Source organism: Sciurus carolinensis, chromosome 13 (genome assembly GCF_902686445.1).
Source record: "Sciurus carolinensis chromosome 13, mSciCar1.2, whole genome shotgun sequence".
NCBI classification, from domain to species: Eukaryota; Metazoa; Chordata; class Mammalia; order Rodentia; family Sciuridae; genus Sciurus; species Sciurus carolinensis.
In genome coordinates this window covers 6,456,073-6,468,101 of record NC_062225.1, presented here as the reverse complement: position 1 = coordinate 6,468,101, position 12,029 = coordinate 6,456,073, and the positions used below count along the sequence as shown (strand labels likewise).

Here is a 12,029-nt window from a genome sequence, read left to right as displayed (position 1 = left end):
TACGTTAGAAGTTATCAGCAAGATTATGGGCAACTTCAGCTCGTGTGAGCTAAAGGAAGTCAGTATTGGGTATATACAGTCTTATCACTGTATCATCATATGTATGTAATGATAGACCAGATGATAGAATTTGAATTCTGACTCTTATTGTTTGAATCCTGGATTGCTGATATGAACTCTTCAGAGGCTTAGTTCCATACCTATAAAAAATATATATATATATAATCCTGTTGGTATCTCCCTTGTCTTTAGAAGAACCCCTAGAGATAGAGACAAAATTGAAATGACAGTTGTGTGCTTTGAATTCATAATGCAAGGAGACTTTATTACTAATAAAAAATCAAAATTATTGGCATTATAAAATTCAGATTAGTGTTTTTTAGTCTTGGCAGTGCTTACATGTTGGCCAGGCAGATTGTTGGCTGGGGAGTAGAGGGAGGACACCTGTGCATTGTCGGGTGTTCATCAGCACCCCAACCTGTGCGCTCCATGCTCGTAGCCCCTTGATTGTTGGCAATCGAGAACGCCCCAGACATTGCCAAGTGCCTCCTGACAGACAAAACTGCCTCCAGAAAAGCACCACTGAGTTACAGGGAGGAGACATTTGTTAGTGATGTTTAAGGGCAATCCACACACAGTTTTTGCAGAGGCTGGTCTATCTGATTGGAAGAATGGTCTGTTTTCCTCCACATAGCCCTGTTTGAAGTCCCTTTCTGAGAGCTGTGCTCAGATTGGTCTGGAATCTGCAGCCTAGTGATGAGGAGGGAAGGCTGGATTCCCTAGGTGCGTGGAGTCTGAACTGTGGTTTCAGGAGTTTGTGTCTTCTGGATAGACATGGGGAAAAGACAGTTTGCAGCAAGTCGAGGCTACTAGCCCAAGCTTCCTTGATTTGCTGAAGTTTCTCAGGGAACATGGTGTGTCACTTCTCGCAAGAGGCTTACCACCCCCGGCCCAGGTAGGGCACGACGGCTCCTGGCCTGCCCTTGTCTCTGGGTGCGAATTCATGAAGTTCAGAGTCCCTGCCATGTGGAATTCATTGTCTTCCAAGGATTTCTTTAAAGTTTAATGAGGCAGTTATCTTTTCTGTGTGATAACTATTTTATTCTTCAGTGAATTGTCTATTCTTGCTCTTTGCTCACATTTCTATCATGATACTCTTTTTCCCATTTTTGTGTTTTCCTTTTACTGTTGATCTGTAAAATTTTTACACACCAGGTCTGTCTTTCCATTGTAAGGTTATAAATGTTGTAACCCTTTTTTGCTTGCCTTTATCCTTTTTAATGGCATTTTCCCTGTTTGCTCATTGTTTGACTTCTGAATTTAAATTTGTTTAGCCAAACTTTAATTTTTTGGCAGGATCCTTTTGTCTTTTTAAAATATGCACCTTTCCTGCCATCTCATCTTACTCAAGATGTTTAATCTTTCCCGTTGAGTTTCTACACTTTCTACTTCTTCCTTCTCTCTCTTTTTTTTTTTTTTTTTGTTGTTGTTGTTGACTTTATATATATTTTTTCCTCCTCTCTCGGCTAGGGGCCCAGCTTTAAGATAGACTGTAAGATATGTGGAAGACTTATTTTTCAAATTCCTTCAGAAACAAGAAGTGTCAGACATGATCTTCCCCTTTCAGCATTGAGGGCCTGCTGTTGGCATGTCCTAAGATTTGTATTCTTCTTTATTATAGTAAAATGATGATTTTTCTATGGCTTATTTTTCGAAACAGCGTTTATTTTCTGTCTAACTTTCTTGTCAAGTTTCCTTCCTCTTGGTGTCCGCTTCTCTTCATGAGACATTTTCCTCATCTCTGATTCTTCATCACAGTTGTTTCCTTGGCCAGATGGTCTGCGAGGTGGTTTTTCCCCTCGAGAAAATGCACCTGGGTGGGTGGTGGACTTCCCAGGTTGCTCTTCTGTCACCTGCATGTGGGAAGCCCAGCTCCTGATGCTCTAGAATTCTTCCATCGCCCTACCGATGTGTGATGACATACGATAAGTGTACATGTTTAAATTGTACAGTGTGAAAGTTTGGTCCACCTGTTCATCAGGGAATCCACTGCCACACCCAAGATATGGACATACCCTCAGCCACCTGGAGACGCTCCAGACATACCCTCCTGTACCCTGGAGATGCTTCCATCCCACTGTCCATCTGACGCTGGCCTGTTGCGTCACCATCAGTTATATTTTAAAACAGAGTCACACAGGACGTCCCTTTGTGAGGGGCTGTGCTCTTTCTTGCACGGTAGACATTTGACATTCATCCATGTTGTTGTGTGTGTCCATAATTCATCTTTCTGGTGCACAGGCGTATTCCATAGCGTGGCTGTGCCATGCTTCGTGTTGATGGAACTTTGTCTTGTTCCAAGATCGAGCTGTCACCAATAAAACCCTGTGAATATTAAATACATGCATTTGTACGGACACATGTGCTTCTGTTTCTCCTGGGCATATAATTAGGAGTAGAGTGACTGGGTCATATGGTAGGCGTATGGTTAACTTTGTAAGAAATTGCCAGGCCTTTTCTAAGCTGGTGGTTCGGTTTGACATCCTCAGCAGTGAATGACGTTCCAGTTGTTCTAATTGCTCTTTATCCTTGCCAGCCCTTGGTGTGGTGGGTCTTTTTATTTTGGACATTGTAACAGAAGTGTAGTCTCTCATTAGTTTAATTCTCTTTTCCTTAATAATCCATAAGAGTATTTTTCATGTACTTTGTTAACATTCATATAATTGCCCATTGTAAAACATTGGATTGTTGTTACTCAGTTTTTGTTGTTGCTTTTTTTTTTTTTTAAGTTGTAGATGGACACAATACCTTTATTTTATTTATTTATTTTGATATGGTGCTGAGGATTGAACCCAGTACTTCACACATGCTAGGCACGTGCCCAGTGCTTGGTTTGGTTTTGCAGTGCCAAGGATGTGCTCTGCCAGTGAGCTGCATCCCCAGTTCTTTCATCTGTTTGTTTGTTTATTTATTTATTTATTGGAGGCCAGATCTTGCTAAGTTGCCCAGGCTGGCTTCAAACTCGGCATCTCCCACCTCAGCCTCTCATGGCTTTTTGAATATTTGGGGTATGAGTTTTTCAGATATGTGAGTTGCAAGTATTTTCTCTTTTCATTTTTATGGGTGTCTTTTTGGTAAGTGTATGGTTTAATTTTGGTGAAGCCTAGTCTTTTTTTATGGCTAGTGTTTTTTTGTTCATGAAGTTTTTGGCAGTTTTGGAGTTGGAAAGGCAGTCACCTATGGTTTCCTGGTGAAGCTTCATAATTTTGATTTTTTCACTTGGAACAGATTTCTCTGAAATTCATTTGACGACGTGGTGTGCAGTGAGGATCAAGGACGTTTTCCTCACTGTTATCTGGTTCCAACTCCATTTGTTGAAAGACATGTTTCTCTGTTGAGTTGCATTGTGCCTGTGGTTCAGAACCAAGTGCTAGCGCGTGTTTCTGGACTTCTCTGTCGCCATTGCTCTCGCGGTCCTATGCCACTACCATTCTGTCTTGGATCACGATAGTCTTCTTTAACTTCGGTAAGGTACATGGTGATGTAAAACTTTGCATTTTGTGTGGGGAGGGGGCAATGGGGATTGAACTCGGGACCTTGCTCATGCTCGGGAGCGCTGTGCTGCATCCCCAGGCCTTTTCATTATTATTTTTTGAAACATGGGCTTGCTAAGCGTCCAGGCTGGCTTTGACCTTGTGATCACCCTGCCTCGGCACCACCGTGCCTGGCACAGAATGTACATTTTCGCCATTTAAGGCATACCATTCAGCAGCTTGAAGTCCCTTCTCTTGTCCATCCATCACTGCCATCCAGCCTCAGGCCGAAACCTTTACCCCTTAAACAGTCACCCCCTTCCTCGTCCCCGGAACCTTGACTTTGCTTCCTAGCTGTGCTTCGACACCATGAGTACCTCATATAAGTAGAATCATTTGGAATTTGCCTTTTTGTCAGTGGCTTATTTCTCTAGCGTAGCAGAGTTAGTTCTCAAGTTTCATCCGTTGTCCTGGTGCGATCTTCTGTTTTAAGCCTAATAATTTTACTGTATGCGTAACCCACGTTTCGTCCATCTGCCAGGGGCCCTTTGGTGGTTCTCCCCTCCACCCTTCCTGTTGTGAACCATGCCGCTGTGCACGGGGGTCCGTGCAGCGTTGTGCGAGTCCTGGTTTTCAGGTTCTTGGAGGCCGCGTACCCAGAAGTGGGGTTGTTGATCCTCGTCATTCTGCTCAGTTCTTGGGGAGCTTTTGTGCAGGTCTCGTGTGACCACACTGTTCTCCTTCACCACCTGCAGGATTCTGATTTTTTTCCACATCCTTGCCAACACTTAATTTTTTATTTATTTATTTTTTTAAGTAATAGCCATTCTGATGGCTATGTGGTACTATTAATCAAGATTTTAATTTGTGTTTCCCTATTGATTAGTGATGTTGAGCATCTTTCCATGTGCCTTCTGGTTGCTTGAAAATCTCCTTTGGAAAAATGTCTAATCAAGTTCTTTGCTCGTTTTTTAACCAGGTTATTTCCCCTTGTCAAATTGCAGGTATTCTTTATATATTCTACATATTATCTTATCATGGTATGTGGTTTGCAGATTTTTCTCTCATTCTTTGGGGAATGGATATGATTTTCATAATAAAAGATAAAGAAAATTTTTCTTTAAGTACAAAAAAATAGAATTCACCAAATACATTCACCTACCCGACAGACCCCCAAATTAACATTTTCCCATATTTGCTTCATCTATACACACATGCACACAAATTATATTGCTGCAACATTTTAAAGAAAATTACAGCCTACACTTTACGTAGCATATTCTTTCCAAAATTAAGGACATTTCCCCACATTGCCATATTTTCCCTATATGCATTGGCCAGAGACCATTTCAAAATAGTAAGTCAGTGGGGAGAATGGTGCTACACCCCTGGTTCTTTTTCCAGTTACAGCGAAGTATCTAAACTCTGGGGATGGGGACAAGGACAAGCTCGCTCCCTGCCGGGGCCCTTGGAGTGGGGCATTTCTTCTGCATCGTGGGGCTCCTCGTGCCCTTCATGACCTGACCTGCAGCAGCTGCCTCCTAGCCTGCAGCTCCTTCTGTCCCCTCTAGCCCAGCTGCACACCGCAGCCAGAGTGGCATCTTTAAAACTCAGACCACACCAGTCTGCCTCGTCCTCCTCAGATTCCTGGTGCTGCCTGAGAGCACAGCACAGGCGCACAGCTTAGCATGGCTTCTTAGCAAGGTGCAGCATGACCCGCTCCTGCCTCGCCCTCCAGCGCCTGTCCTGCTCCTCTTTCCCTTTGCAGAGAGCCACAGAGACCTGCTGTCTGTTTCTTGAACCCACCGACCGCTTCCTTTCCCAGGGCCTTTGCTCCTGCTGTTTTCTACCCCAGCCTGTGCTGCTTCCGTGCCCTCTTTCCATTACTCAGATTTTAGTGTAAAAATGGTAGCAGCTTAGATGAGCTGTATGTTCCCTGTTCATTCCCTTTTACAGCAGCCCGCCTGAGGTTTTCATGACCCTCTTTCCATGAGTGAATACGTATTTAGCGTGTCAGTGACTGTCTCCCTCTCATCCCTGCTCTTCCTCCAGCTCTGTGGTGGCAGAAACCTTCAGGCACCAGTACCTGGCACACGGGTGGTGGCAGGTGAACAGGGAGAGACACAGCCTCACACGGTCTGGTTGTAAAGGGGACTGTTTTTATAGGATTTGTATTGTTTGGCAAACTTTTAAGTCAATCACAGTATTTTACTTGCATGTGTGTTAAAACTTGCTCCAAATTATCCTCATTTTGAATGACATAGTGTGACCAGTCATTTCAGATGATCTTGGAATCGGGCTTAACCTGAAAATCCAAATGGTATTAAAATCAAAGTTGAAGGTATAATAAAATATTTTGGCTATTCCATGTGTCTATAGTAGAACAATTTGGTTTTAGTATTTTCATCATTATTTTCTTCTTTTCACAGACTGAGACAACACTTGGACTCAGTTCATATCAACAGAAAAGGTAAGGCTTGTGTATTTGGTAAAATATTAACACTTCTGTCTTGGGGATTCCTCCAGTTCTCCCACTTATTTTCCACTACTGTTTTTGGTGAACAGGGAATACAAAATTAGAAATCACGTTATATCGTGTACTTCTAAGTATTATATATAGAAACACCAAGTTTAAACCTGAATTTACATGTAGCACAGTTGTGCTGCACACCTCCCTGTGATAACTTTGTTACTATAACCAGTATAACCAGTAATCGGCTTGTAGAGAGAAGAGGTTTGTCTGGACACGGTTGCGGGTGTTTCAGTCCATGGTGGGCTGGCCCTGTGCTCTGGCCCGCAGCAAGGCAGTGCACCATGGCAGGAGCGCATGGTAGAGTGGAATGCCCCCTTATCACCAGGGAGCAGACGGACAGGAGGGCTGGGGCCTGCACACGTCCCCAGTGATCTGAAGACCCTATCAGGTCCCACCTCTGAGAGGGCTCACCACCTCCCTGTGGTGCCTCAGGCCTTTGGGGGACACTCCACGCTATCCCTGCCTCTGTGGACTAACACTGCTACCATCACTTAGCAGGGTTCTGCCTTCAGGCCCCTGGAGAAGAAGCTCAGAGCTAGGGACTCGATCTCGTGACTCAAGCCCCTTTTAAACATGGCTTCCCCGCGATAGGTATGAAAAGACACGCATGCGTGTGAACTTGAAGACAGCTTTCCCCCACCCCTCAATTTTTTGGTACCTTTTTACATCCCTTAGAAAAAAGGATAAAAGGAAGATACTGACCTAATCTGCTTTCTGTATGCAGTGAAGGCCCCCTGCTGGCGCCTAAGGGCCCAGGAGCTTTCTTTGAGTTAGATAACCAGTTCCTCCAGCAGCCCTTTCATGGTCACTCCAGGGAGCCACAGATTTAAAGGAGTTTAACTTAGAAGGCTTGGCATAATGGCGTAGTTGCAGTTCCTGCTGACCAGGAACAACTGACCAAGTCCCCAGTACCTGTCATAGTGAGTGCCCTTGAGAAACTGTTGGATGCTGGCTGTGCTATCAGGGGCTTCTCAGATACGGAGCCCATTTCAGATTTAATTATCGCTATTTTACAGCATGTGCTTTTAGGAGATTTTATTCTGTCAGCATATCTGTTCTTGAAATGAGAACAAAGAAATTTAAGAATTATCAATAAATCATCTGATGAAATCAGGCACTTAACTATTGAAGTGGTCAAGGCCACACAGGATGCCCTGCCCATGCTGTCACTGTCATCGCATTTTGCATTTAGCAAGAACAGGGAAGCCTTTCCCCTCCCTTAAGCCTTGATCCTCTGTCAACCTCTGGGAGGGTCCTTGGAGCTGCACAGTGCAGGCTGCGTCAGCCAAGGACGTGGCCTGGAGCACAGGACGGGCCAGCATGTTGCCTCAGAAGCAACCCAGACCCTTCTGGAGGCACCGTCTTGGTTCCTTTCACTCTTGTCGTTGCGGACATGGCCCCCTTTCCTCTGGCTCCATCTGCCTTCTCACTGATGCATGTGCCCTGGTGGGACCTGCCCCACCTGTGAACCCTGCCCAGGTATTTTTGGCCCTAGGGTGGTTGTCACCAGATCACTGTGAGTCTGGTCTGATGACTCCTTTTTTGGACCATCTAAGAACTGAAGAGCTCGACATATCTCGAGCCAATGTCCAGAGAGAAAAGCACACCTGGTGTTTTGAGCCTCTTCCTTGATCCTTTATTCTAGCAGACAGGAAGTAACTGTAGAGTCAAGATGATTTACTTTAATGAAGATGACATTATGCATCCATGGTCAAAGTCTGGGCTTTACGTATCCAAATCCAGATTTTTTTTTTTTTTTTGCCTTTTTTCAACCAATTAAAAACCACAGCAGTATGTGTATGGATTATTCTTAGTAGGTCATTTTAAAACACTGTGCTAGTATCCATATTTACCTGGCACAGGATAATGACCTTACACTGGAAGAGTGTAGCCAACTCTTTTTCTGTGCTGCCAGAGCCCTCATTTAAATAGTAATTTAATGAAAATGTATACATAAAATAAAACACGAAATAAAAATAGAAAAGTTGTATAGTAGCAAACATTGTAAGCGTTATTTCTGTTAGTTCTTAGTTCAAAAGTAAGCTGTTCTTTGGAAGTGTCGGAGTTTGAACTTGGGTTTGAACATTTGACTGAGGTGGAGTCTAGCATATAGTCAGAGATGATCCCAATTATGGAGACCTGAACAGCCCATCTTGTTGAGCCCCCTGTCAGACATACTGAGGAGCAGACTCTGAGAGGCCAAGTCGTAGTGAGAACTTGGCTCCTACTGCGTAGCCGCCCTCTGCTTAGTCTCAGTGGATGTGGACTCTCCCGTGCGTGGCTCACTGCATTTCCTATCCTAGCCAGGGTTTGGAGGGAGGAACGCAGCCTCAGAAGAAATTAGAGGTGCTGGAAAGAGGGCGTCATGATGGAGCCACTGGTAGTGCAGCGCGTGGGAGAGGCCAGCTGCCGCTGCTGCTTGGAGGTGCTGGGGTTACAGATATGCTCCTTCTCTTCGGGGGTCTTGGAGGATGGTGGAGACACCACTTCTGACGTGGTCGTAGAGCATGTGTTGAGAAAGTGACAAAATGCAGTCTGTAGTGAAAGAAAGCAGTACATTTGAAGGGACTGCTCTGGTCAGAGGCTGCAAGCCTGGAGGTTAGCTGGGGAGGGGGCGCCGCACCCATAACGCGTGCATCGGGGAGTCTCTGCTGTCATCTGAACACGCCGCTGCCCGAGTCACGCCCAGGGGAAGGCTGGCCTCCTCACTTCTGGACTCCTCTGCTCGTCTTCCTTCAGAGCAGCTCAGTGTGGCAGAGGCTGCTGAGATGGAGACTTTTGACTTTTTGACCTCTGTCATTTCTGCACTGGCCTCTCAGTTCCTTGTATCCCCAAGTTGTCTAGTCCATGTCCTGCACCTCTGGTTTTCTCCCTGCAGCAGATTCAGCCCCATCCTGTCTCCCATCGCCCACACGTGATCTCTGAGCCAAAACTCTCATTCTCTAAGTGACACGTAACCTGCCTTGGGATCGTGTCATGAAAAGCTTGGCTGAGAAGGTGGTCCCTAGGCAGTAGAGTGAATGGATGGCAGCCATGCCAGGTTCCCCACCTTGCCCTCAGCCTGGGGTGAGCCTGGCTTCAGGAGCTTCTAAGACATTCTGCGAAGGAAAGAACTGCTGTTTTCACTAGCTCAGGACACAGATAGTAAAAACCATGAATCATAGACTATATTCCAGGGGGTCTTTTTTTGTGCTTCTCTCTTTTGAATTACCGTTTCTAATTTTTTAAAAAATATGTTTATTAATTACATGAAAACTTGTTTTAAAAGTTACTGGCTGGCTTCATGATAGATGAAGGTGGAGGTGTGCATGTAACATTCCATCTGTTTTTGAGTTAAATGCCAAAATACTATAATGGGTACTAGTATTAATATTTTGTCACATGAGGCCACACTTTGTGGATGGTCTCTCTGTTAGGGGTAGGGGAGGCACCAGGTTTTGAATCTATGGGTACTTTACTTCTCCAGCCTTTTTCTTTGAAAAAAGTTTTGAGGCAAGGTCTTGCTAAATTGCCATGTTTGGCCTTGACCTTGAAATCCTCCTACCTCAGCCTCCAGAGTTGCTGGGATTACAGGTTCTTGCCACCATGCCGAGCTATAGATTGTTGTTTTCTTTAAGGTTGTGGAACCCTTGGTGGGAGATCAGGAATCACAAGATCCAAGTTGTCTGTAGCCTTGAGAAAAAGGCTGTGTGTACTCACAAGTAGTCACTACACTCAGGAACCATGTTTTTCTAATCTTCACATTCTGTAGTCTCTCTCATCACCTGGAAAATAAGCCAGAAATCATGCAGAATACTTTTCAAGTTGTAGTAACTAGGTTTCCTTTGACTCAGTTTGGTAATTTGCTTATTATTGAATACAACCATTTCTGTTGTCTACTGTTAACTATAAGCATCTAAAAGATTATAGTTGGATCCAAAACTCGGCCTTATCTTTCTTAGTGGCAGATAGAATTCGCTAACAGTTGCAGTTTAACTAAATTTTGTGAAAAATGCTCAAGTTGTTTAAGATTTCATTTGAGTTTATACTTTGGTTTGTTTTCTTGCTCAGGAGCTTTTAGTGCCCCTGTGGAAAAAGGGAACTACTTTGCATAAATCTTGAAGACTACTGTAAGTTGATGATAGGTATGGCAACTTAGGAAAAGTGAGTTTAAGCAAAGAAAGGGGTTGCTTTGTATTATATGACAGCAGCGGACACTGGCAAACTCCTTTGTGTAGATGAGTTGACCTCACTGATTTTCTAAAAGCAACAAATTACTTTCACCTTAAAAATGAGCGTGACAGAGTCTGGCTCTGTAGTGGTGGCAGTGGTCTGCAGCCAGCCCATTGCAGTGTTAGTGATCAAGGCAGAGGATGCCTGCTGGCGTCGGCTCCTGGGCCAGCTGGCAGCACAGGAGAGTGGCAGTGTCCTCCCGTGTCGCAGCAGCCCAGCAGCTCACCACCAGTTTCTTCTTTCCAGGTTCTTGTCTTGGAGGAAGAGTGAGTGTCCAAGAGCAGGATCCATTCAAGTGGCAGGAAAAGGGCTCTTATAGGGCAAGAGGACACTGGACAGGGGTTGCCGCCTGAGCGTGCTGGTGTAGGGGTTGGTAGAGCTCCCGGGTCAGCACTGTTAGTCGGAATTCCTGCTCATCCGGGTTCAGGGAAGTACCAGTGCTGTTGGTTAGCCCTGCAGTCTCCTCTCAGGTCTGCCCCACTTCGATTTGCCATTGCTCATGAGGAAGCCAGCGGTTGAGGTCATGAGATTGTGGATGCTTGGGGATTTGGGGCTGAGGTGCTACGTGGCACCGGCATGCACACTGGGCCCAGGCCTGGCTGCTGGGGTGCGGCAGGTCAGCACCTGTCCCTGGCTCAGATCCGCGTATCTGGGCTTCTCTCTCACTGCATCAGGCCTGCGCTGGCAGGCGGGCTCCTTGTGGCCGAGGCCTGTGCTTGCCTCCTGCGCTCAGCTGCCAGGCCGCGGTCCCGCCCCTCCACAGCCTCGTTGGGGGGGATTAGTGGACTGGCTGTGCACTCAGCTCCCTTTCCATCAGGGCACCTATTAACTGGCCAGAACTGGAGAAGACAAAGCCTGGATACTGTTCAGAGGACTGAATGCAGAAATGTATACTCACCAAAGCTTCTTAGACCTGGTAAGAACAATGGGAAACCACAGCCTTCAAACTGGGACTGTCGGTCCTCCCTGTGGCTCTGCCTCAGTGGCGGCAGTAGGGCGGGAGTTGCCGTCCCCTCCAGCTCCCACAGTGCAGGAGCCACCCAGCTGGGTTGGCAGATGTCATTGTCCACAGCCACTGTGCTGCAGGGGCTTCTCTTAGATCACCGGTGGCAGCTGGTGATACTGGTTCCCCTCAGGGAGTGTAATACACCTTTTCTGAGTTCTCTGATTTAGAGGAAAACGCGAACATAATGAAGGAAAGGGACGATAGAAAAAGAATGAAACGACACCTCCAGAGTCGGAAAATATGGTTTCTACAATGAAAATGACCCTGGGCAGAATTAGCAGCAACTTAGACCTTACAAAAGACACGCTCAGTGAATCAAAAGACGGAGTAGCAGAGGTGACCCGGATGGAACCCAGGGAGGAAAATGACTAGAAAAAGAACTGAGGAGCCCTGGTCCAGCAGTGAGCAGTCTGACTTGTGAAGGTGAGTTCCCAGGGGTGAGGGAACTGTCACAGAATCCCAGTAAATCCAAAGCAGGAGTAACACAGAGAAAGCCACACCAGTACTCAAGTTCCTGAAGGACAGTGGTAGAAGAGCGGCCAGGGAAGGAAGCCACAGAGGTAGTACAAAAGGTGAGAATGCCGGCTGGAGAGGAGAGGAGAGGAGAGGAGAGGAGAGGAGAGGAGAGGAGAGGAGAGGAGAGGAGAGGAGAGGAACCGGAACCAGAACCAGTGACCAGCATCCCTGACGTGCCAGGAGAGAGTGCCAGCCTCGAGCACTGTACCAGCACAAGTGTCCTCCTGAA

At 45.9% G+C, this 12,029-nt stretch overlaps 1 protein-coding gene across 1 annotated transcript in view; it reads left to right on the top strand.

Annotated features, from left to right (window-relative positions):
• Tmem131 (transmembrane protein 131) overlaps positions 1–12,029 on the top strand; it is a 155,769-nt gene that overhangs the window by 47,744 nt on the left and 95,996 nt on the right. Inside the window, exon 3 of the mRNA XM_047522346.1 lies at positions 5,963–6,003. Coding sequence (XP_047378302.1) covers positions 5,963–6,003 — 41 coding nt within the window. The remainder of the gene's footprint in view (positions 1–5,962; positions 6,004–12,029) is intronic.